The 27,364-nt window shown below is 32.4% G+C and overlaps 3 protein-coding genes across 3 annotated transcripts; 2 read left to right on the plus strand and 1 right to left on the minus strand.

Moving 5' to 3' along the window:
• The first annotated feature begins 2,513 nt into the window (after window positions 1-2,513).
• On the plus strand, window positions 2,514-3,545 carry LOC115888862 (low molecular weight phosphotyrosine protein phosphatase-like). Its single transcript, XM_030908728.1, has 2 exons — window positions 2,514-2,614; window positions 2,705-3,545. The coding sequence occupies exon 2, from the start codon at window positions 2,721-2,723 to the stop codon at window positions 3,201-3,203; it is 483 nt and encodes a 160-aa protein (XP_030764588.1). The 5' UTR covers window positions 2,514-2,614; window positions 2,705-2,720; the 3' UTR covers window positions 3,204-3,545.
• On the minus strand, window positions 3,498-4,941 carry LOC115888861. The gene is made up of 4 exons (XM_030908727.1): window positions 4,583-4,941; window positions 4,407-4,523; window positions 4,090-4,333; window positions 3,498-3,980 (listed from the first exon to the last, which is right to left on the minus strand). The coding sequence occupies exons 1-4, from the start codon at window positions 4,821-4,823 to the stop codon at window positions 3,533-3,535; spliced, it is 1,050 nt and encodes a 349-aa protein (XP_030764587.1). The 5' UTR covers window positions 4,824-4,941; the 3' UTR covers window positions 3,498-3,532.
• Window positions 4,942-5,065: 124 nt separating this feature from the next.
• LOC115888860 (RNA-binding protein 39) lies at window positions 5,066-26,564 on the plus strand. The gene is made up of 8 exons (XM_030908725.1): window positions 5,066-5,219; window positions 5,285-5,342; window positions 14,892-14,947; window positions 16,314-16,592; window positions 19,176-19,572; window positions 19,851-20,117; window positions 22,071-22,423; window positions 25,860-26,564. The coding sequence occupies exons 2-8, from the start codon at window positions 5,289-5,291 to the stop codon at window positions 26,146-26,148; spliced, it is 1,695 nt and encodes a 564-aa protein (XP_030764585.1). The 5' UTR covers window positions 5,066-5,219; window positions 5,285-5,288; the 3' UTR covers window positions 26,149-26,564.
• Window positions 26,565-27,364: the final 800 nt, after the last annotated feature.

A 27,364-nucleotide genomic window follows, 5' to 3' on the forward strand; every position in this document is an offset into this window, starting at 1 on the left:
TTTTTTGAAGACAATACAGTTTTGAACGGGCTGTGCGATATAAACAAGGATCTTACTATTATTTGAGGTTAGAAAGTATTTAAATAATATAAAACATAATCAAAATCATTTTTCATCATAAATTATAGAGGTACTTACGTGTTTTGATATTATTATCAGGAAATAATACGTTTAGTTAAACAGGTACGCTAATTCTAAAAATACAAAAATACGTTTACATCTTAGTTGTATTTACGAATAAAGTATTTGTGTGTAATTTCTGACTTACCAGTTAACTGAATAATCCCATTAAATACATCCAAATGGTAATTTAATATTGTAAAAAAGCAAAATTGTTTTAAATCACTTGCCAGGACAGCCCGGCCAGCTTCTTTGTTGACAAAATGGCCGCGGTATCATGATTTAAGCAATGTGAGTGACAAAGAAAGCCAATGCCTGGCAGATGTTGCTTTCTTTGTCGTTGGTCCTGGCACGTTTAAATTTGACTGTTGCCTGTTTTCCCATACAAGTGACACCCCCGTTTTTCGGATAGGGAATTTCATATCTTCCTCAACAACGACAATATTAGACCTTGCACTAATGGACCATCCTGTATATTTTCTCAATACCTACACCTCTCTTTCATACTCTAATCCTTAATCTCCTCGATTTTACTCACTTTTTAATCACTAGTTAGTATATAGTTAACATTAAAATTACTTGCATCGAATTATGTCAAATAGCAAAAGTCACTGGTTAATATCCTTCCAACCAATTGGTATTCTGGAAGATTTCCTGGTCTACTTAATTAGAATTTATTGTTACTCTCACGCCAGGGCAATTGTCAATCGAGCGTTCGCTTGAGATTAAAGTATTACGCGGGATGTTTTCGAATCGACAGGGGCACAAGGCAACAAAAGGCAACAAAACCAGTTAATGGGCATCATGTTACAGGGTGTGAAAAAAAAGAAATAATAAAAGAAATAATAAGTAAGCCAGAAGAAATGTTAAAATATTAAAGTTAATGACATGCTAATATTTAAGGCGCTGCTTCTTGGACCTATTCTAAAAAAAGTTCATAAGAACGTATATCCTAAATATACAGAGTCGCTTTTATGTATGGAAAAGGTCGATTATTAGGTAAAATATAGGAGATACCGCTAAAAGTTAAATACAAAAGTTATAGGTCATAAAGGTGTGACACATCAAAGTTTTATTTTTTTAAATAGAACCCCCAGTATACTATTACTAATGTCAAATATTATTAGGTATCACAGTTTCGGCAGAATGGCATCGTTAAATTAAACTGAACATATCGAAATTAATTAAATTAAATTGTTTAAGTGATATTTTCAAAAGTCAATAACTCGGAAACGGTTGGTTTGAGGTACATTGTGTGTATTTCGATTTTTGCCTAGAATTAAAGGAAGAACCGAAATATGCAATAATACACAGGGGTTCCATTTAAAAAAATGAAACTTTGATGTGCCACGACTTTACGACCGACCTTGTATACTTAAATTTATTACCCGCTAATAGATATTTATAAACCCTATAACTTTTGTATTTAACTTTTTGCGGTACCTCCTATATTTTACCTAATAATCAACCGTATCCATACATAACAGCGACCCTGTATTAACTTTACAGATACAGGGTGATGGTAAAATTTTCTATAAAACATTCATAAATATCTTTGATGTTATTATAGATGTCCTGATGAATCTTGGTAAACGTCTTCTATGCATCAAAATGCATTTTTTAGGTATTTTACATACATTTTTACTTATTTAAACTAAGAATATGTTTGGAGAAAAAAGTGGTAGGTACGCCACTGACTTCTCGTAAAATAAACGTTATTTTCAAAATTTTTATTCATTTCTAAACGATTTTAATCTTGTGATTTTTTTTTCGTCCGGATGGTTTTTGCTTAAAAAAATAGTAATCTAAAAGAATACTATAATAATAAAGAAAAATTATTATCGATATAGTTTTATTTTATTTATACTGAATTATTTGTTCTTTAGGCTTTGCTTAATACATATAACGATGAATCTATGAAAAAAAAGCGTTAAACAACTTCTAAAATTGGTAAGGTTCATATTTTATGCAACTACGCAAGTATACAGTGAAGAAATATCAATAAAATCTTACATTTACTTACTAAAAAGCGTCCCGTCTATTTAAATTTTTCCTTTGGCGCGTTAAATTGATTACAGCGCCATTCTTATTTAGCGAGAATTTTTAGAACTATCGTCTATACGATTGTGGCGCCACCATACAGAAAATATTAAAAGTAAGCAAATATAGGTTTCTGCTTTTACTGTGTATGTGTAGCGCCATCATGGGTTGAATATTTAAGGTAATCATTTATAGATTTCTATTAAAAAAAAACAACTAATGTCATCTAACGTTAAATAGTTGAACTTTAGTGAAAATTTTTTTACATTTTAAAGAAATCTATAATTTTTAGGTCTCAAGAAGTGTTGAGTGAGAGCCATCTACGGATAAAATTTTATACTAATTTAACAATATTCTACATCCTTGTCAAAAAAGCAAAAATCAAAAATATTTCGTTTAAAATCATTTTAGCAATAGTTCTTTTGACCTAGCTCATTTACCTTACTTTATTTAAGTACATTGAATTTTTTTCTGTATCGTTAATACTTTGCACTAAACATAACATTATATTAAAATAATACTTACTTATAATCTACATTCGTAGTTCCAAAATAATAACAATGGTTAAAAGTGTCCTATTCGTATGTCTGGGCAACATTTGCCGTTCACCCATTGCCGACGCCGTTTTCCAGCATATAATCAAAACTAGAGACGTAGAGGCTCAATGGAAAGTTGATAGTGCAGCTCTTATCGGATACCACACTGGTAAAAGCCCAGATACCAGAGCCAGAGAAACATTAAAGAAACATAACGTATTGTACAACGGTAAAGCAAGGGAAATCACCAAAAATGACTTTCTAACTTTCGATTATATTTTCGGAATGGACGAATCGAACATCAGAGAATTAACTAACAGCAAACCGTCAAGTAGCTCTGCACAAATTTTCTTATTGGGAGATTTCGACCCTGAAGGTGATAGAATCATTAGAGACCCTTATTATGATAGTGGATCGGAGGGGTTTGAGAAATGCTATCAGCAGTGTGTCAGGTCTTGTAATGGATTTTTAGATAAACTAGATAAAGATGGAAATTTAAAAGCATAATTTTTTCTACATACTTTCACCATACAAATGTGATGATATATTTTCTGTATTTGTATAAAAATTTGGGTTTAATAGATATATGAGTAATTTTGAAATGTAATCTATTTTTCTATTGCTTGATAGATTTAGAATATAAGTATCGTTTTATTAATACTAATAATTTATCAAAGTTTTTTATTATGTGCCAGATTATAGCTTTTTTGATTTAGAACATTCATTAAAGAATTTAATTGTAATGCATTGTGGTGTGGTTGGATAGCATTTTGTCAAGAACGACGATATTGGACTCAATGGTCCAACCTGTATGTCTAAAATTAAGAAATATATGGCTAAGCACAATAATCGTGATCATTTTTAAGATTCTTTGATATAATTTCTATTTTCTCTGAAGCCTCAATACCATTTTTCTGTCTTTTAATTCTATCGTTTATACTTCTACGTCTCTGTGCATATTTTCGAGCATTATTTTCCGCACATAACCTCATTTTTCTCACTGCCTTTACAACACGTCTAAGACGTTGCTCGTTATGACAATTAGTAACAAAGTATTTGACATCTCTTATTAACTGCCTTTTAAGATTCGTCTTTCTATAATTTCTTCTACTTGTGACTGTTTCTGAGGATGATGCGCTACCCTCATTTCCAGACTCCATTTGTTGCTCTTCTCTAAGTGAGTCTTCATGAGTAGATTTTATATTGTGTAAATCTTTTCTGGTGAGGAGATTGATTCTACGTAATTTATCTGTATTCGCCTTCCCTCTAAACTCATCTAGAACTCTAAAATATTAATAGGAAAACATTAATATGTCACATTTTTGTGTTTCACAGGGTTTCTCTTTTATGAGTAGATATACAAAGTATAAAAATATATCAATGAAGTATGTACCTAGACATAGGAACACCACTATGAAGTTTTTGTGCTATAAGGGTTTGATCTTTTTTGGAAATTTTCAAATGTTTTAGTTCAATATCATGTCCGTAATGTGTTTTGTAATGCTCCATAAAAACTGTAGAATCGGCATGATGTTTGGTTAGTTTAATCCTACTCGTACATGCGGCATTAATTTTTTTGCTTCCTTGAGCTTTTTCCTTTCTTAATCCTAATTTACAATATGACTTTCTCACCTTGCCTAAAATATTCAAGATATGCATTTTCAATGCCAATGTATAATATAAATGATAAAATGATGATAAAATACTTACCAGACCGAGCACAATCATAGTATCTTGTTTCCCAATCTCCAATAACCTGTTTTCCTCGACTTAGCCGATAATTCACATTATTCGAACTCTCATATTCATCAAGATAAGTCTGAAACTCTAAGTTATAAATTTAATCATAGTGTGTATTATTACAGTAACGTATATGACGCATTTACCTTCAATCGAAGAAAATTCTCTTGTCTCAATTGCTATAGTTACACAATGCTGTTCCTGGAGATGCTCTAAAAGATTTTTATAGGTAGAAAACGATACGTCGCAGCCTTCAAGACATTGAAAAAGTTTGAATTGTTTATCATACATAATTTCTATTTTATGTACGGATTTTATGTGTCTAATTAAGTTGCTTCTTGTTGAAAACAACCTGGAGCACACCTCGCACCCAATATTCTCTTCCATTTTATAAAAACACACTATTGTTTTCTATTTGAAATATTGAAATAGATTTTAAATGCAGAAGCACGCCAGGTGATCAGGTGAAATTTAATTTTGTTTTGACAAGCGGCGCGAAAAAAGAAGTAGAAAATCAGGGTTGGATAAAATTTAAATAGAAATAACCATAGAGGGCATTCCACGAAACCATAGAGGAGAGCTTTCAATAGATTTCTCTATATCTTTGGTTTTTACTTTACCAGTATGTCATATGTCATTCGTTTGTCAAAAAAGACAACTAAACAAAGTTGAAGACAGCCATTTTGTACAACTTTTTCGATTGTTTTTCAACTTTTTACGTGTTCCAACTAATTTGTCGCTTTTGGAGTTACTCGGATATTTTTAAATTTACTTTGGTGTATGGTGTGTATTACAGTTGTTGAGGAATTTGTATAGTGTATGAATTACGTTTTATTTTCTTATTTTAGCAACATGGCGGAAGAGCTCGACGTCGAGGCGATGTTAGAGGCCCCCTACAAGAAGGCGGTATGTAAAATATCTACTTTCATTAATCGAGAATCTGTCCTTTATTTATTGTTTTTGAGAAAGTGTTTTTGGCGAAAGAGTTACTATCATTAGTAATGTTTAATAATAAGTTATTTGACGTAATATTTGACTTTTTCGCCATTTACACGATAAAAAAGTTTTATTATTAAAATTCGTTGGCTGTTCTACATCACAACCTCATTTTGTATTTTAGACTTGTGAGGTATTCGTAATATATGGGCTATCGGCTCCTTCCCTTAAATCAGGTACAGACACACCTTAGCTTTAAGTTTATATTATTATTAGGTAAAATTACATATTTTTTTGTTATAAAAGAAATTTCTCTCTTTAAAAGCCTTGTCTCTAATTTTTACATTTAATATGAAATTGTTCGCTTATGGGTGCTTTCTCGTCATAGGGTTACAAGCAGATTATGGACGTCGGCATTGCATCATGTCAAGCACATATCCAAAAACCCAATCGCCCGATTGGTCTTATCCATGGTGGACTTAGGAGTGTAATTAAAGTACCAATTTTAGACACGAAACAGAATTTGAGAATTGTTATTTGTGAGGGAGTCATATGTTAATGCATAACTTAGCAAAATGAGACAAAAATTATTCTGTATAATTTTATATAAGTTTTTATTTTTCTGATATCATTTTTCTAACTATGCATTAATACACTCGTACACATCGATAACATTTCTTAATTAAAGGGTTTGGCAAACAGTTTGGAAGTTTATTGCATAAATTTCGAAGAAAGATTTACAGTATAATTATGTAGAAAAGTTTATTAATAAGAAGAAAATAGAAAAAAATGAACTGGTACACCTGGTATCAGAATGATTTTATTTTCTTATTAGTAAATTTATTACTATGGGTATTTATTTCTCAAATTATTTTTATTTACTTTAATATTATTTAAAAAAAGTTTCCCGTTTCATTACACAACTTGTGTAAATCGTTTGTCAAGTGACAAAATGTTACTTCAAGATTAAAAGAGCAAATTATACTTTTTGAAAAATATATACCAGATCTTTTATATTTAAAAAAGTTCTATTATATTTATAAATAGAAATAAAGAACCTGCATTTATGAAATTCAGTTGTTATCACATTATACTCTATATGAATTATGACTTAAATTACATATCAGTAACACCCCATAAAATTCAAAGATTTTATTGATATTTTCTTATACTTTCTTACCACTTTTGATAGGAATAGAATACATTTGAGGTGTAAAGTTGCAAAACCCGTCTTATCCCAAAAATGTTTCGAGATAATATGCAAACACTGTTTTAGCAAATGTTTGAAGCGTTATTTTACAAAAAAGACGTGTCCATTGAGTGAACTACTCTAAACTAGAAATAAAAATTAATATTTAATTTTTAAAGAGAAAAAACGAAAATAATTGGTATAAATCGTGTTTTGTTGCAGTATGATGCTTATTAGTTTTGGTAAAAACTTGAATTTTTGATATAAGAAAGATCTAAAAACGAAGTTTGAAAGATTTTTGGTTTGGTTTGTAATGTTTTTTTTAAATTCGCTCCCGAGAAGTGGTGAAATAAATAAATCAAATTATTTTTTCGAAATTTTGGAGAAACGGTAAGAACTAGAAAAAAAAAGTTCAAATAAAAGTTGTATAGCGTCCAATTTTACATAAAAATGGCCTCTATACTTTTTTGCTTAAATCAAAATTAACGGAGATAGGGTGGCTATACTGGGTTGTTCACCACATACGACACGGAGTATTGTAGCTAAACGATTAGATTTTTACAAATTGTAAGTTTTGGGTTCGTTGAAGGCCTACAATTTAAAAATATTTTTACAAGATGCAGAGTGTCCCAAATAAATAAAAAATATCAAAGTTGTATTTTATTAAATGGAACACCCTGTATATTATTACATTTTTAGTTTCTATGATTAATATAAAGGTAAATTTGATTAAGGTTTATCACCCTTAAACCTGACCGTTTTTGAAATATTTTCAATTTTGTGAAATTGTAGTAAAAATTTTAAGGCTTTATTTCTCCAAGGGTATCAAAGTTATTAATACTAAATATTTACTGAAGTTTAATTATTGATCAGTTATTATGTTGCAATAATAAAAATAATACTACCTCATACAGAGTGTCTAAAAATTAATTTTAAATAATTTCTAGCTTTAAACGGCAATAACTTGTTTAATTTAAATGGAACACCCTGTATATTTGAGGAGAATCAGATGCACAATTTAATTGTCCATCAAATTGTATTATACCATTTTTACCTATCTCTTCAAGTTTTCGTAGAAAATGCTTTTTCTTATAATTTAGACCTCATTTATCAATATACCTATGGAATATTGACATTTTAGATTGTTTTTAAAGCAACAAATGTACAGGTGCTAAAAACGATAATACCGTATGATCGAAAAAAAAACGGAGTCCAGTTGGCTATGAAATGAAGATCGCTGTCATTTTATATGGAAAATGTCATCAATGTTCATTTCCAAGCCAACTGGTTTTTTTTCGATCATACGGTATTACCAGCCTATTTGTATACAAAAATAAAACTATTTAAATATTTATAAAATACCATAATAAGTACCATAATTAAATATACCACCATTATTTCCGCCCAAATACTAAATAATTACATATTTAACCTGTGTTAGTTAATAAATTATTCTAAATAAATGTGGATTTGGAATCAGAAATCAATATAATAATAAGTTATGAAAATGAACGTCTCTGTTGTTATAAAAAGCATCCCTCAAAAAACGAAATAAAATTTTCAAGGTGTTATTTTTTACCACACTGTTTAATATACATACAAAATTAAGTTTTTTAGTATTTGAAGCAATTATTATTAATCAACGCAAACAGTCAATTAATGTAGTTTGAATACTGGAATCATATTAATTGATCCTCTTTTACAAATACTGAAACAATTTTTTTTATTTTTTAATGACATTAACGAACTATATCGACAATATTAATATCTGTAATCTGTAAAAATTTGTTAGATCTTTAAAAATAATCAAAAATGTCAATATTCCGTCGGTATATTGATAACTGTGGTCTAAATTATGAGAAAATGCATTTTCTACGGAAACCTGAAGACATAGGTAAAAAATGATATAATACAATTTGATAGACAATTAAATTCTGAATCTGATTCCCATATACAGGGTGTTCCATTTAAATTATAGAAGTTATTGCCGTTTATAGCTAGTTATTATTTAAAATAAGTTTTTAGACACTCTGTATAAGGTTGTATAATTTTTATTATTGCAACATAATTTAGTAAATGCAAATACTTCAGTACAATATTTGGTTTTATAAACTTAAATACGCCTGGAGCCTGGAGAAATAAAGCCTTAAAATTATTACTGTATTTTGACAAAAACCTAAATATTTCAAAAACGGTAAGATTAAAATGCGGTAAACCTTAATCAAATTTACCTTTATTTTAATCGTAGAAACTAAAAATGTAATAATATACAGGGTGTTCCGTTTATAAAAAATACAACTTTGAAATTTTTTATTTATTTGGGCCACTCTGTATCTTGTAAAAATATTTTTAAATTGTAGCTCTAATAGTCCTTCAACGAACTCAAGACTTACAATTTGCAAAAATCTAAGAGTTTAGCTACAATACTCCGCGTCGTATGTGGTGAACAACCCTGTATAGAAGCTAGGGAATGATAGTAGAAATTAAAAAAAATATAAGTTGATGAAAAATTGCGAAAAAGGGCGTAATTGCGTGGTTGTTGGGTGCAATAACATTCAATACAACTCTCCCATAACATCATTTTATTGCTTCCCCTTCTTTCTCACACTGATATGATCAAAAGCAAAAATGGAATCAGGCAGTTCGAAGAAACAAAGTACCCATTACATAATCAAAAAACTTAAATTTTTTATGAACATTTAAGATTATAATTTTGAACAAAAAGTTTCGTTTTAGCCCAAATAGCCCTAGTCTCCAATAGTCCCCACTAGCAAAACTGGTGCGTAAAAATATGCTCGTTACCATAGTTGAACTCATCTAAAAAGTTTTATTAGCTTGAACAATAAACTATAATACAAGTTAGACCTCTGTGAAGATATCATAATACTTATCTTTTTATTTTTTTAGAATTTTTACAATTTTTTGTGTACTCGCTATTTAAACTCGTGTCATTGTATAGTCGGTAGTGTTACGGTACTCTCCAATGGCAGCACCACGGAGGAGAATGTACCAAGCCTATAATAGTTAACCCATCTATAGGATGGCGGTATTACATTTTTTTGTTTAAAGTACCTATTTGTAAAATAGTGACTGATTTTCAGGTACATAAATTCCTATACTTACAATGTAAATATACTAGATTTAAGTACAATAATTTATATTATCTGACCAACGGATCTGAAACAGCCAAAGGACCGTGTACACAAAAATCGATATTGCATAGTTCAAAAGTAAAATTGCTCGACATGACGATAATTATTTTTACGTGGTTCTTTTTTGTTAGATGTATATATTTATTTAAATAAATTATTTCTTTCATTCTGCCTATTAAAGTATTCTAAAAACATCAACCTTTTCGGGCAAGCAGACAACGCCGCGGATTCGACCAATCTAATTGATAGAGTTTCTCGCGCGTTTCGTTTCCATGTAGTTGTCATGCGCATAATGTTATTCTATTGGCCAGTGCCAGCCCCAATTTTATGCTCTCCTTAGTAATAGCACAGTTTAAAGAATATAAATATATCAGTTACAGACACTCTAAGGAATTCTATTGTTATTTTGACTTCAAAAGCGGCCCGTGACCCTTCGAGGTGCCAAAAAATTTGTACGTTTACCCGGTGCAGCGGAAGTGCTATTTTATCAGTCAGAACGCTGGCCGTATACGAGGGATCAACTAAAAATACTAAGGAATTTTAATATAGCAAGTAGAAAGTAGTTTTATTGATTAACAGTTTTAGGCGTCTTTAATAATTGATCAATATTTATTAGTATTTAGTATTAAATATACATTAATATTAAAATATTAGATATATTATTCTATCCTAATTCTTTGTAATATGGAATTGTCAATAGGGTAATTATTATTAATAATTATTATGGAAACCCCATATGAAAAATGTATATTAAATAAATATAATAAGTTAATTTTTTTACCCGGAAAGCCCAAATTTTATTGTAAGGTAATAAAAGTACCTTTGCATACAACTTGTGTTGCCATTGTCAATTTTTTGGAATTTTTTCCAAATTTTATCATTATCATGAACAGTAATTATGACTGTTAGTAGTTAGTGTAATAAATTTTACTGTTCGATAAAATTTAGTAAAAACTGAAAAAAAAAATTGACTATGGCAAGACAAGTTGTATCCAAGTACTTTTTATTACCTTTTAATGAAAAGGTAGATAATTCAAGTTAAATGCAAACAGCTAAAAAGCAAAACATGCTATAACTTAAGAAATATGCAAATATAATTTATTACAATATTTATTACTAATTGAAGAGCACACGGGAAAAATAATGAGAGTACCAAAAAGCTACACCTTTTGGTACCTAAATAAACGGGAATATCGATAACGGCCACATAGAAACAGGCATTTAAAAATGGGAAAAACGATATAAACTCGAACAAAAGTCCATGCGTAATTTCAATTAAAAAAAAACGGTTTCCTGGACATTTATCATTTCTGGATACTCATCGTTTTTCCCATGTGCTCGTCAATTGTTATATTTACTGTTACATAAAATTTAGTAAAAACTCTAAAAAACATGTCAATAGCAGAAGAAGTTGTATGCACGTATTTTTATTACCTGACTATAAAATTTGGACTTTCCAGGTAGGTAGTTAAAATTAAATACAAACTTCTAAAAAGTAAAACATGCTATTTAAAAAAATGCAAATATCTTAAATAATAATTTAATATGCACTTTGCAAACCGGTAAATACTGCAAAATCCAAAACCTAATAGTAAAGTATCTACTACTCTAAAATATCTACTAAAATAATAAACTAATTGTTAAAAATAAATATTTTGTGCATATTTCGAGTAAAATCTTTTCTTAATCTATATGTATATTTTTAAAGCCATTTTTTCATAGTTTGGTTTCCATAATTATAATATACTTAATATGTCTAATACTTTAATTATTATATACTTAATATCCTGTACTATATAAAGACATACCTTCCTTCATCTTTTGGGCACCTAAAGAACGATATATTGTCTGTCATTCTACTTTCACAACCATCCACTGCACAAATATTTCTAGTAGACATTTTATTCACAATTCGAACAAAACAACTAAAACACTATTTTTGGTTCACCCTATGCGTCGCACAGTGTGAAATTTACGGGTTGTAGCTGGAAAAAAATATTTCAGCGACTCTTTTAATGAAATATTAGTCTTTTTCTTTTTTATATAAGAAATTTTATCAAGGCAAGGTAGACCATGCACCAAAATAATCGTAGTAGGGCATATACAGGGTCTCTCATAATGTTTGGTACATATATGGGAAACTTTTTTAGTATATTATCAGTGATTCATAAAATGTTATTTTTAATAAAAAATTTTGTTGATTAGAGAATAGTTTTGAGGTTAGTAACTACGGAGTTTAATATACGGAGTGTCTAAAATTCTACAAAATGTGGCGTTGCCGAACCAAAATACATAATCTATAAGAAAGGCAAATAAGAAAGTACTATATACAAACAAAATACACTATAAAATGTTTGTGCGTCAAACCGATTTGAAAAAACTATCTAAATCGGAGAAAATCATACAATCGAAGAAAATAAAATAATCAATTGTTGATTTCTCGACGAACCTTACCGAACAAAGAGACTCTATTTGAGGTTTTTCTTTCATTTTGGTACTCTTGCTAATACAGATAATCGAAAATCTCCCCTTAACCAATCAGAATTTTTAGATAAGAAGATATGTTTATGCCTATTTGCCTTTTTCCATTTGTTCTCAATTTTCTGACAAAACGCCCTGGCCGAAACTCTTATACTTTCTTTGACAGCTCTTGAAAGATTACTAGAATCAAAGCGTTGCAATATAAAATTCACCACAGCGCTTCGCCGCTTCTTTGGAGTGTTAGAAGTACAAACCTCATATACATTCTGACGAGTGAAGTGCGCAGCCATCTTAAAAAATATATATGTATAGCAAAAGCGCACCTAAACGCAGCTAATTTTTTTTATGTCGAATGTTATAATAAGTAGCCTTTCAGGAAATGACAAAGTTATCATGGTATTATGTGGTATTATGTAACAAAAACATATTTAAAATAGTTAAATTACAATTTTTCATAGGTAACTGCAGGTACTTCTTTAACATTTCTTTTCAGTCAAACTATATAGCAGAAATATTTTTAAAAAATGATAGCTTACCATGTAGGCCTAATATAAAAATAATATCAATGTAGTTATTCCGTGAAAGTAAACACTTCTCACTAAAACGCCTGCAAAATTTGACTAAACGGGCTAGATATTTTAGATGATTTTATCGTTTTGTCCGAAAGATAAAGTAATAAGCATTTTTAAATAATAAGCTTGATTTTAAAAATAAACATATGTTTTTTTATTGATGAATGGACATTCCTTGAATAAATTTTACAATAACTTAGGACCTGGGATAAAGTTGGCAAATCGAATTAATTCCACCTAGAACGTCAAAATTTCAGACTGTGCGTCGGACCGAAAACAAAACTAAAATAAACTTGGAACGCTGTGTACACGTCGAGCAACGGATGTAGACTGACCCAAGTCTACAAGACAGGCGGGGAGCGGCGGGAGGAATTTTGATACGGGCGAAGAGTGGGTCAACTCATATATATATATATATATATATATATATATATATATATAGATATATATATATATATATATATATATATATATATATATATATATATATATATTTTAAACTGTGGTAATAGTGGAAATATTGACTGAGTTGCCACAAGCTACACAAGTGTGTACTTTGCTTCAATTTGCTTCAATGATATCACAGCTACACCACAATCGCTGAGCTACATATTTTGAAAATTTACATATTTTGTATAAAAAATAACAGAACAGTAAATCAGCTATCAAAAGCTGTTTTTTTTTTGCTTTTAAGTGATCTAAGTTTGTATATCAAAAGAGGCCGCAAGTGTACTTTAAATTTTGAACTGACAAATATCATTTTCGCTCATCAGTGTTCAGATGTTCAGTAAAATATCAGAGTATGAACTGTCTCATGAGTCAACGACCAATAGACAATAGCCAGAAAACGGTAAATAGACAGGATTGCTTAATCCCTTATATAATACATAATACGTTCGTTCGCCAAATTTCACTGCTCAATTACGTCACTGTAGATCACAGTCTCACTTCACCTTGTTTACATACGTGAGTATTGTTCAATTCCTATTTCACTTCCTCCCATGTCAGCAAGGACTGCAGTTTCTATGGACAAATTTGGCCGATTAAACAGTCCTGAATAGTTTACAGTTTTTAAACAGAATTAACCGGCCGAATTTGTCCATAAAATCGTTACTGCAATCCTTGCTGGCATGAGAAAAATTAAATGGCAAATTAATATATTGATGTATACAAACGAGTGGAAGTGAGACTCGTAATCATGATTTAAAAGTTGACAAACGTACGTCTTATTGGATAGTTTACAGTTATTGGTCGTGGATGGCTACACAGTTACTGTCCTCCATTCACGCAGTTGTGCAGCTCTTAACTGTTCAAGAACGCGATACTCTCCTTCCATTCAATTGAGTCTTTATGAGAGCTTGAGAACTATTCCTTTCCCCTCGAGCACCTTCCTATAAATTAGTGCACTAGCTCCTTTCAGAACCGTTCTCGACTAGACCAGGGCTCAAGGCTCTGGAACTTGAGATTCGCGAATGGAGGACAGCAAATGCTAGGCATTTTTATGGTCGAAGTTCTGCACAATCAAAAATGTTCTTGTGGCAACTCTGAATATGGACCAGTATCGAAATATTGCAGCCAAAGAGAACTGCGTTCCTCTGATCATTGTTTCAGATCCGCTGGTCAAACTATATATGTAATAATTTCTAAACAATGCCAAACCCTGTTTTAAAAAAAACAAAAACCGCTTCGATTATATTGAGGTTATGTGGTCTTACTCGGTCTATTTTTTCAGAATAATTGATAACTGGATCAAGTATAGGCAGCAACGTTCAAATTAAAGCGTCAACAGGACGGTAAGTCTAGTCGCTGCTAGACGCTGCAACGATATCGTACTTCCCAGGGATGATATAATCGTCTATACGGTGGATTTTTATTATTTTTCTACACTATACCTACCACTAATTTCTTTTTTAATTGTTGTAATACATAAATTTTTCTACACGGATTAACAAACTGTGTAGACGAATTTATATAATAGGTATCGATTGTTTCATGTAAAAATATTTAAGATTAACAACTATGTTGCCCTGTTTCATCTAGAATCATCCAGTTTGTTCTTTATAGAATTCTACTAATGCATTTTTGTTTTTTCACCCGTTCTGCGTGGTCTTCTTGCTGTTCATAGGAGGAGGTGAATGGAAAGTCGAGGGAGAATGGCACCGTCAAGCACAGATCTTCAGAGTAAGTATTTATTTATTTGTCTATTTCAACGAGTTATTTAAAAAAAACGGCAAATGAAAACTAAACTAATTTTATGCATTCAATGTTTTTTATAATTTCATTACAGGCTATAGGTAAAAAATTAATTTTGTATATTTAAAGCCGTTTTTTTTCACTTTAAAGGTTTCTTCCTTTCTATTTTCTTTAAATTCGTAAATTATGATTGAAGTATTTGAAATAAATGTAAACTCAAAAAAGGCTTACAATATACAAAACTAATTTTTTACGTCTGGACATGTAAAAAATGTAGGAAATTAGATGGTGTAGATAATGCGGTAGAACTTAACCCTGTCTATGGTTTTTTTGCCACTGTAGGAAAATCTACAAAATAAAATAGTTATTTTATGTAAACACTGCTGGCCTTAATCCAACAGAGACTAGTTGTCAGTAGTTAGTTTGCTTAACAAATTTGCCTAACGTACAAAAAAATACTTATTGTTTTGGGAAATATATCTCTTCTAGGAAAGCACTGTTCATTAAAATGTTGTATCCTATATAATAGGACTTGTTTCTTTCTACAATTTCCTGTCTCACAATGTACCGTTTGTGTTCAGGAAGGTTTCATAGTTTCATAGTTGTCGATTTTCGAAAGAAATCAGTACATGTATATTATTTCGTATATTCACTTTATTGATTTTATGGAATGCACTGTTCATTAAATTGTTGTATCCTATATTATAGGGCTTGTTTCTCTCTACAATTTCCTGTCATCCTGTCAGGGTTCATAGTTTCATAGTTGTCGATTTTCGAAAGAAATCAGTACATGTATATTATTTCTTTTATTTTTCATTTTATTGAGTTTATGGAATGCACTGTTCATTAAAATGTTGTAGCCTATATAATAGGGCTTGTTTCTTTCTACAATTTTCTGTCTCACAATGTACCGTTTGTGTAGGGGAATCTCGGAATAATTTCGAAATAAAATTATAATTTTCTTTAAATAATATAAAATAATATTATTTAAAGAAAATAAGGTATATTATATTTTCAGTTTTTCTTAAAATTTCAGAAGACTACTTTTTATATTAGATACTTACGATTAGGGATAGATTTTTTCCGATATAGGTATCGATTTATATGTGAATTGCGATAACTTATCGATATGTAAAATCCATTATCGCCCATCCCTAATATAAATCCTAGTTTTTAAGGGTGAAAGTGAGCAGTGAAATGGGAAGTTAATAAATAAAATAATTAGTGTATATGAAAATACGTTTAAAATCGAGAACCTTCTCGACATCTTTTTACTTTTAGTTACCTACCTATAAAATAGTTGAAAGAGGTATAAGTTAAGAAATATTTTTTCACGCAAATTTGGTTTCTGTAGCAAGAGGAGGAGCGGTACCCGTAGTCCGGCCCGATCCAAAAGGAGTAGAAGCCGCTCGAAGGACCGGAAGAAATCCGGCAGGGATGACAGACGGAGGAGTCGCAGCAGAGAACGGAGGCGGTCCCGCGATCGTCGCAGGACGAAATCCAGAGACAGGAAACCGTCTCGGTCCAGAGATAGAACGTCAAGGTCCAAGGATAGGCGGTCGAGGTCCAGGGACAGGGACCGTAGGCGGTCTAGGTCGAGGAACAGGACAAAATCCAGGGAGAGAAGGGATAGGTAAGATCGAGAGTCTGTTAATTACTTTGAATCAAAAGATTAAGGAAGGAGCATATCAAAAATGTTAGATCGACCGTGACGGGACTCTAAAATGGCCGACTTAAATTCCGGTCTATCAGTGCCGTTCTAATTTTATTCAAAACGTGTAAAAATATGATTTAGGGTAGACTCAATAATTTGTTGTTTTATTATACGTTGTCAATAAATGTTGGTAGATATTAAAATGGTTATAAAAATATACCATTCTAATAAACATAGATAAGTCACAATAATTATTTATTAACACAAACATCCGATACGCTACTGAAGCAGGTAAGTCAAATTGACGAATCTAAATTCTTTGACATCTAATCTTGACACAGCAAAAATGCAAGAAAAAAATATATACTCAGTTAATTTTAAGTGAATTTTATAAACGATCTTAGGCTGTCCTTACTATTTTTCTTCTCGCGTGTCGTATCAATTTGTCACGGCCAGGGTTGGGTAACGACGCGTAGAAAATTAATTTTCTACGTTAAGTAGAAAATATATAAAATCCTTGATAAAATCTGAGAACAGGTACAAAATTAATTTTGTATATTTAAAGCCGTTTTTTTCACTTTAAAGGTTTCTACCTTTCTATTTTCTTTAAATTCTATAAGTGTTAAAACTCTAATATGTGTGCGCGCGCTATCTCACTATTCTCTGATGGTACTAACTCCCTGAAGATAAGATACAGTAATTGATCTAAAGACTAATAGAATATTTTTTTCTGTTTAATCTGAAGACAGTACAGGAAAGTCTGATTTTTTTCTTTGAAAGATTTCGTTGTTGCTTTTTTTTAAATTTTACCATAGAAAGCCTGTGGTTTCATAAACTATATACATATACTAATAATTATTATAGTTTGTAGTTGTTACTTTCATTGTGTTAAACGTTATTTTTTTTTGTTCTGTTTGAATCTTCAAGTTCACAGGATATCTTTCTGTAATAATTGGTGTTAATTTTTGACAAGTTTTATGTCAATTTTTAATAAATGACATCTAGAGATTGACCTCGCCAAAATTACCATCCATTGTCATTCCTTAACCGTCTTTGACAGCTTTTTTTTTCTCGATTATACGGTTAATATTGATAGTCTAGCCATATTTTTCTATGCTTTAAATGACGTACAGTAAATGAAAATCACTGGGTCCCTGCAGTGGGAAAATCACTAGGACCCCGCAGCGGAAAATCACTAGGTCCCTGCAGTGGGAAAATCACCAGGTTCCTACAATAGGAAAATTACTAGGTCCCTGCAGTGAGAAAATCGCCAAATCCCTGCAGTAGGAAAATCACTAGGTCTCTGCAGTGGGAAGATCACTAGGCCCTGCAGTGGGAAAATTGCCAGGTGCCTGCAGGGGGAAAATGACTAGGTCCTCGCAGTGGGAAAACCACCGGGTACCCGCAGTGGCAAAATCACTAGGTCCCCACAGTGGGAAAATCACCAGGTCCCTTCAGTGGGAAAATCACTTGGACCCTGCAGTGGGGAAATCACTAGGTCCCTGCAGGGGGAAAATCTCTAGGTCCCCGCAGTGGGAAAATCACCAAGTCTCTGCAGTGGGAAAATCACCAGGTACCCTCTGGGAAAATCATCAGGTCCTCGTAGTAGGAAAATCACTAAGTACCTGCAGTGGGAAAGTCGCTAAGTCCCATTCAGTGTGGAAATCACCAGACGCCTGCAGGGGCAAATAACTAGGTCCGCGTAGTGGGAAAATCACCCGATCCCTGCAGTGGGAAAATCACTAGGATTCTGCAGGGGGAAAATCACTGTCCCTGTAGTGGGAAAATCACCAGGTCCCTGAAGGGGGAAAATCACTAGGTCCCCGCAGTGGGAAAATCACCAGGACCCCGCAGAGGGAAAATCACTAGGTCCCCGCAGTGGGAAAAGCACTAGGAGAATTACCCTCTATAAAACCGTCCCAGATACTTTAAGTTCTCTTTTAGCTAACATAAGCATTATTGTTTACTTGCTTTATTTTCGGTGTATTCCTAGTTTATCAGAGCTCTGTATTGGAGCAGTTAACATCTATTTTATATTGTTAAATTTAATTAATAAATAAGTTTTTTGAAAGTTTTATTCAATTATTAAAAGTTGAATCATGGAAAAGTATGCCAATGGAGATTAATTGTAATAGAAGTAATTCTAAGGGTAAAGTTTATTATAATTATACAGGGTGAGTTTTCTACGATGTTAACTGAGTAATTTTTCGAAAAAAAAAGATAGCTTATGTCGCTGAAAAGCTGAAAAAATGTCACTTTTTATGAACTATATAAACAACAAAAAAAAATGTAACAAATTAGTTGGTGTAGAAAATATAACATTTTGTACCTATCCAACCTTGGTCACGGCCTTGAATTTTTACTCCCAGCGCGCGTAAAAAAGTTTCACTTCAATTCACTACCGAATTACTAGCCAACATTCACTAATTTCCTGTAACATATAGCTTTTACTGTAACATATAGATAGTACATGAAAAGTGTTTTCTGAAAAGTTACAAACACAAAAATTGTCAACTCTTTCAGTGAACACGCCCCCGTAACATTTTAATTTTTCTCTATTAGGGACAGGGTGAGAAGAAGAAGCCGGGAGCCTAAGCGCAGCCGCAGCCGCGACCCGAAGCGCAGCCGCAGCCGCGACAAGAAGAGCCGCAGCAAGGAGCGCAAACCCTCCTCGCCACCTCTCGCCGCCCTGGTGAAACCTCCCTTCGCGCGTCGAGGTACCCGCTCCCCTCTAGGCCTGCGCGGGCAGAGTCCCCTCGAAGAACTGAGTCCGGAGGAGCGCGACGCGAGGACGGTGTTCTGCATGCAGCTGTCGCAGCGCATCCGAGCCCGCGACCTGGAGGAGTTCTTCAGTTCGGTGGGCAAAGTGAGGGACGTGAGGATGATCGTGTGCAACAAGACGAGGAGGTTTAAGGGGATCGCTTACATCGAGTTTAAGGATCCGGAAAGCGTGGCTTTGGTAAGTTTATACCATTTTTTCCATAGCAACTGTTAAAATTGCCTTATATTTATCAAAAATAGTACATAAAATAGTACTTTAACCGCAAGGGTAGATTAAAGCTTGATTTTAATGCAATGGAACGATTTGGTAATAGTATATTAAACAACGACTTTCGATAACGACGTTTTGCACACGAGTTCGACAGTTTGTTGGTCGTCTGTCGAAATCTTACCTGAGAAAAAAAACAGAGTATCCCCATCAAACTTCATGGTTTCTAATCTGTACTTGATTTTTAGGCTTTGGGACTCTCAGGTCAAAGACTATTGGGCGTGCCTATCGTGGTTCAGCATACACAAGCTGAAAAGAATCGTTTAGGTAACGCCATGCCCAATCTTTTACCTAAGGGTATGACTGGACCGATGCGGTTGTATGTCGGATCTCTACACTTTAACATCACAGAAGAAATGTTGCGAGGCATATTCGAACCGTTCGGTAAGATCGACAACATCCAACTGATTATGGATCCAGAAACCGGAAGATCAAAGGGTTACGGATTTATAACAGTAAGTATTAAACAATGCTTTTGTTATTTTTCATTTATTCATGGTTTCAAATACAGGGTGGCCAATTTGAAGCTACAAATTATAATATAATAGGGGGTTTTTAACTGGGTTTTCCTTCTTATAAATTTAATCTATTACTTATGTTGCCATATTATCAAGATATTAAGTTTTTAACTAAATAGGTATTAAAAGAATTCCAAAATTTTTTCAAAAAATTCCAAATATTTTTTTCGCGAAAAAAACAAATATTTTAGACTCACCCTGTATAATATGGAAGTGTAATATGGAATATCACACTCTTTAATTTTTGTTAAATTAACAAAAGGTATACATAGCCACCTAGATTTTTTCAAATAATAAAAATCTACTGACGCAACATCATAAAAATTAAAATATCTAGGAAAATCTTTGTCTGAGGGGTAGGCAACCTTAATAATATTTTGAAGTTAATAATATATGAATTCCTCATTGAACACCGGAATAATATACTGGATGTTCCATTTAAAATAAAGGAGTAACTTGCTTTTAAAAGTGACTCATGTTCCATATTAATTTTCTCTCACCCTGTATAACTTTTCGTGTCAAATTTCAATTTGGTTTAACCTTTGAATAAGAAGACTAAGGAAGGAGCATAATGCTATCCATGTATTCATGCATGGTGGGCGGAAAAGCCACCATAAAAGCTCTCTAGGGTGGGGATCTTGACAGTTCTGTTTGACGATTCATTTGACACATTTGAATTTGATTTGAAATTTTGTGGATTTGTCAGTCTTTACGGAGCTTATTTTATGTTATTTATTATTTATTCTACTACTGATAGTTGTATAAAGGTAGTAAATCTAGATGGAAATTGTGGCAGAACTTAAATTAACAGTGACACTATCGCGATTTATCGAAAAAGACTTTAAAATAGTTGGTTGTGTAGCGTGCGGTAGATATCGGCAAAAATTGAGTGAAATAATGGAACAACTTTTCGCTAGTAAGTGACTATATAATATACATACGTGTAGTAAACCGATCATTTATGAAATTCACTTAAATTAACTAAATCATATATTTTTCTTGCATTTTAGCTTTTATTTATTACTTGTCAAAGATTAGATGTCAAAGAATTTAGATACGTTAATTTGACTTACCTGCTTCAGTAGCGTATCGGATGTTTGTGTTAATAAATACTTATTATAACTTATCTATTTTATTAGAATTATATATTTTATAACAATTTTAATAACTACCAACATTTATTCACAACGTAAAATAAAACAACAAATTATTGAGTCTACCCCACGTCTACCCTACATCATAGTTTTAGATTTTTTAAATAAAATTAGAACGACACTGATAAACCGGAATTTAAGTCGGCCATATTTGAGGCCCATCGCGGTGTACCTAAGATTTTTGATATGCTCCTTCCTTAGTCTTCTTATTCAAAGGGTTTAACATACAATGGTTACTGTAATTAAATATCTGGCTATACAAGGTCAACTAAAATTTAGGTAGCTGTTATCGAAATTTAAAATTTATTTTTCATTTTCACAAAATGTGAAATATGTCAAAAGCCTTAGATTTTAGGTATACGCTTCTTTAATAAAACTCACCTTTATTTTTTTCATAGAATCCGAAAATCAATTAATATATAGGGTGGTCCATTAGAAAAAACACAACTTTGATGCGTAACTTTTTTTGGAGACACCCTATATAATTCTACATATTTTTATAAAATGCTTTCAGTTAATCTACATATGCTGCCAAATTCATTTTGATATGAACTACCGTTCTTCTTGGAGCTTCCGCGGCGTATGAGAGGCGCCACACTTATAAGCTATATTATTGTAAAGTTTCATTAAAATCCATTCAGTAGTTTTTAGGTGAAAGAGTAACAAAGATTCATACATCCATACATACAAACTTTCGCCTTTAGAATATTAGTAAGGATTTTTTTTTCTTCCACAGTACCACAACTGCGACGACGCCAAGAAAGCGCTCGAACAACTGAACGGTTTCGAACTGGCCGGCCGGCCCATGAAGGTGGGCAACGTGACGGAACGCATCGACCTCCAAAGTCAAGGCCCCTCCCTCCTCGACTCGGACGAGCTGGACCGCTCCGGCATCGACTTGGGCGCCACCGGCCGCCTGCAGCTCATGTTCAAGCTGGCGGAGGGCGCGGGCATGCAGGTGCCCCAAGCGGCGGCCAACGCGCTGAGCATGGCCACTGGGCAGCCGGTCGTGCCGCAGGTGCCGACCAACTCGACGCCGCCCATCGCCACGCAGTGTTTTATGCTGAGTAACATGTTCGAGCCGGCGACGTAAGTATAGTTTATCTGAAGTCAGTTGGAATAGATTGGGATCCTAGATCATATATACTTACGTGGATAAGTAAATCACTATGGAAACTGTCGCAAACATATGAACGACTTACATTTATCTTCTTTTTTTGTTGCACACGCGGTGCTTCTACTCTGTCTATCTTTGTCGAGAAGCTAGCGTCCACGCGCCAAATTTTTACATTAATTTGGAATATGCATATATTTGAACAATAAATTGAATGTTTACTGTGACAAAAATTAAATCATAAAAAAAATACATTTAGCCACTCCTTAGGAATGTCATATTTTTAAGAAATCTAACCAGAAAGTATGCATGTGGTTTAATATACATAAAAGAACAACTGAATACTTAACAACCTAACCCATGAAAAGATAATTCGGAGACCTGTATATTAGAACTCCCACACACCAAACACTTAGTCATTTTTACGAGTATTTAGTCAAACGAAAAAAAAAAGAAATATAATTGCACAAACTTAAAGTTAACTTCTGTTAACACTTAACTTAAACTTAACACTGAAGACACTTGCATCCTTGGTTATATAAAAGCGGTCGATAAATGAGTAATTAATACAATTTTTAAAATAAAAAACGCAAAAAACAAGCGTTGTTACACAATGGAAATCATAGACTAATGTCACGTACTAGAGATAGATTGGACACTGATATAAAACAAATGGGTCCGTCATTTAGAGCCACCTGGTGATCCGGAAGAAACTAATGGAGAGTTTTGGCATAACATAATCTTAGCGTTCCGTTACTTAATAACGCTAACTAAAACGGTAACGTTATTCAAGCGCAAAATTATTCCTTGTAAAATATAAAATAATAAATATAGACTTTTTTATTACATTATGTGTTTAATTAGACCATTAGAAGTGTAAAATAATCAAAACAAAATTAAAATTATGAATACATAATACATTTTTAACACCAACAATAGATCACATAGCATCTTTTTTTTTTGATTTAACAACTAAATTATAATATAGTAAAAAATATTATAGACTACTAATTAACTGTTACTAAAATACGATATATTACCAACTATGTACTTACTTATTTATGATTAAATTATTTTTTTTATTTGGTTCATAAATTTATCATTTCTAAAATGTCAAAATGACTTTAATAAAAAAGTTTAGTATCTGACACGAAAATGATGATCGACTGTAAATATCAGAAGGCACAAACTAATAAAAACACAAACTATAAACACAAATCACTGAAATTTCCAATCACAGATCAGGAATATCTGAATTATTTATTTAAATAATGATTTAAAAATAACTTGACGGATCACCAACATTTTGTCAACTAGAACTAGACCATAGACAGCAGTTAACATAGAGACTGTCATGTCATCTTCATATATAAATTAGAAACCTGTACTTTAATATCTTTTGCGCCGTCTGGCGATGCGGAAGAAACTAAATTTGTAGTTCTATAAAATTACCATTGAGTGTCTAGGGCATGATGGAAATAAGATTATGACAATATGTTGACATTGACAAGTTAGTTTCCATAACAATGTATAATTTGTACTTTCTAAACCGTATAAAATTGTGATTATTTTGGAAATACGTGCAACTTTTAATGCGCATGCGCAACGTAAGGTCCTCGAAAAAGACAAACCTATTGAACGTTTCATAAGTGCAATAAAGAAGGTTTGAAAATGGCATGCCGTGATGTCGGAGACATTTTTTAATGCTAAACTTATGGCCATAGATAAAAGAAAATAATCTATTATTAAGATAGATATGAAACTTAATAGTAAAATTTTGGGTTAAAGCGCCCCTCCGTGTTTTTAGTGAAGACTACGTTTAACCCAGCATATCAGAGTAACTTTAATAAAACATAAGAATATATATATTTTACAATTTATTTTTTTATTTATTTTACAGAGTTTCATGTAAATGATCGTAAGTCGACTGGCTGTCTAATGAATAGACCGAGATTTATAAATTTTAAAGCGAACGAAAAAAAATCAAACAACGAATACATACCATATATTTTTCTTTTATCTAAGATACATACTTTATCGTCTTTTGGAAACACGTACATTTTTGCAGTTTTGTTAGTTTCTTTGCAAGATGCAACACAACAAGAAAACACCATTTTTACAGTTAATAAATAATAAAACTATTTCTGACTATGATATTTAAAATTTAGATAGATAGAAAATTAAAAAAACAAACCAGTATTTGCAAACGCGGGCCCAAATTCAATAAAAATCAAAATTTTTCCTGCGAAAATCTGGCTTTTTTCACTAAAAAGGTATTATTTGATTTATCAGCAGTCATTGTCAAGTTGACAATAGGTATACAGGGTGTTTTCGAATTAGTCTAAAAAAGTTATGGTGTGATTCCTCATGTGTTCTTAAAACAATTTTTATATAACCATTAGGTCTAAAGTACTTCCTTTCTGATCTACAGGGTGTTAAAAATTAAAAAAATCGATTTTTTTGCTTAACATAAATGGTACACCACTGCTTTTTAAGAAAATATATTTTTTTCTTGGCTGGCCAACCTTCTTCAACAAAATTGATCTTTTGAGTTTTTCTTGTTCATCAAACGGTTGTCGAGAAAAAAATAAATATACTTATTAAGAGCCCGCCTTAATTCGTTTTCTAACGATTTTATATTTTTTAAATTAATTAGGAAACACCCTGTATATGCATATCACAGGCAACCAAATAAACTAGTAACCTCTAAAAATTATTTTTCCTACCACTAGCGACATACCGTGTTTTTAGTGTGTACTAAATTATTTTATCAAAATTTCACCATATAAGTTTCCAGGCAATGTTTATGGCGTTGTTTTATCCACGTAAGTATATATGATCTAGGCTTTTGCCTGAAATTCTGATTATGGAGGAACTAAAAATTAGACTTCAACTGACTTTTATTCTTAAACATCTATCAAAAACACAGTAATTCGTAGTAACAATTTAGTTGTACAAAGGTATATTTTTATTAATTTTACTGGTTGCCTATACATGGTATCCCAGCAATAAGTGCAAATATTTTAACTAGTAGTATATTTCGGCCCTTGAAACACGCCTATGAGGTTTTTTGCGAAAAAAAATTGTTGAAAATTTAACATTTTTCTTGAAAACTTTAAAAAACTTTTTAGTGCCTCTTGTTGACCACCTGCGGAGTCAAATAAGCTGAAAACCCTCGTGAAAAACTTTGACCAGATCTGCCACCCCTTAAAATATCTGCACTTATTTCTGGGACACCCTGTATATAAAGTTGATTTTTCAGAATAATTCCCAATATCTTGTTTATAGCATTTTGTATATTGTCGTCGCAGTCCCTTGGCAGATGCTTAAAGTCTTTACTAGTCTTAAAGGACTAAGAGTTATATGATTTTTCCAGTTAACATTCCACAATTTTTTCGTTTTCCTTTACAGAGAGAGCAACCCGACGTGGGACATCGAAATCCGCGACGACGTCATCGAGGAATGCAACAAACACGGCGGCGTACTCCACGTCTACGTGGACCAGGGCTCGCCGCAGGGCAACGTCTACGTCAAATGCCCCTCCATAGCCACGGCAGTGGCGTCCGTGAATTCCTTGCACGGCCGGTGGTTCGCTGGCAGAGTTATCACAGCGGCGTACGTTCCTCTATTGAACTACCATTCGCTATTCCCCGACGCTATGACTACGACACAGCTGTTGCTACCGTCGAGTAAGAAATAAGAAGTGGTGTTTACCCGCATGTGGTAAATATGACGCGATGTATTGTATCAATATTGTACACTTAGCGGGTCGCAAATTGGAGCAACACGCGATATTTTCGCTTTTTGAAAACATACTACAATGTTGCCTCGCACACTGAAGCAACGCAATATTGTCTTTGGACTTGTGCGAGACAACATACTTTGATCTTTAGTTTGGTGTCAATGGGCGATAATATATCGCATATTGCTGGTTGCTCTTATTGTCTGTTGCTCCAGTGTGCGACTCCACTTTCTACCAAGAAGCATGTAGATATATGATTATATTTTTCAGAGTAAGTTCGTTAATTTTTAGGGTATATTGTGTTAGTTCTTTTAAGGTATTTTCATGTATATTTTGTCCACAATGAATGTATCGTTAAAAATTATGTTGTTTTTATTATAACCTTCAAATTAATAAATACATCTCAGTGGCGTGCGTTCCTTTATTAAACTACCATTTTCGCTGTTTCCTAACACTATGACTACGACACAGCTGTTGCTACCGTCAAGTAAGAAATAATAAGAAGTGCTGTTTACCGGCATGTGGTAAATATGACGCGATGTATTGTATCAATGTTGTACACTGAGCGGGTTGCAAATTGGAGCAACACGCGATATCATTGCCTATTGACAACATACTACAATATTGTCTCGCACACTGAAGCAAAGCTATACAGGGTTGTTCACCACATACGACACGGAGTACTGTAGCTAAACGATGAGATTTTTACAAATTGTAAGTTTTGGGTTCGATGAAGGACTATTAGAGGTACAATTTAAAAATAATTTTACAAGATACAGAGTGTCCCAAATAAGTAAAAAATATCAAAGTTGTATATGATAATATTTTTTCAGAGTTAGGTTCGATAATTTTAGGGTATATTGTGTTAGTTCTTTAAGGTATTTTTATTTGTATATTTTATCCACAATAAATGTATCGTTAAAAATTATGTTGTTTTTATTATAACCGTCAAATTAATAAACACATCACATTGCACAACATTTGTTGTCGATAAGTTTCTCGATTATAATTCGGACCACCCTGTATGTTATATCCGACACACTTTTGATGCACCCTGTATACTCCAATAAAATTTTAAATTGTGAAACTTATTATATATAAAATAGCTCTAAAAGGCTCATGGCTTGATGGTTATCTTTCTCCATTTGTTTGTGTCTTTCGCCTTTATTCTCCA

Source organism: Sitophilus oryzae, unplaced genomic scaffold (genome assembly GCF_002938485.1).
Source record: "Sitophilus oryzae breed Bouriz unplaced genomic scaffold, Soryzae_2.0 scaffold_808_pilon_pilon, whole genome shotgun sequence".
NCBI classification, from domain to species: Eukaryota; Metazoa; Arthropoda; class Insecta; order Coleoptera; family Curculionidae; genus Sitophilus; species Sitophilus oryzae.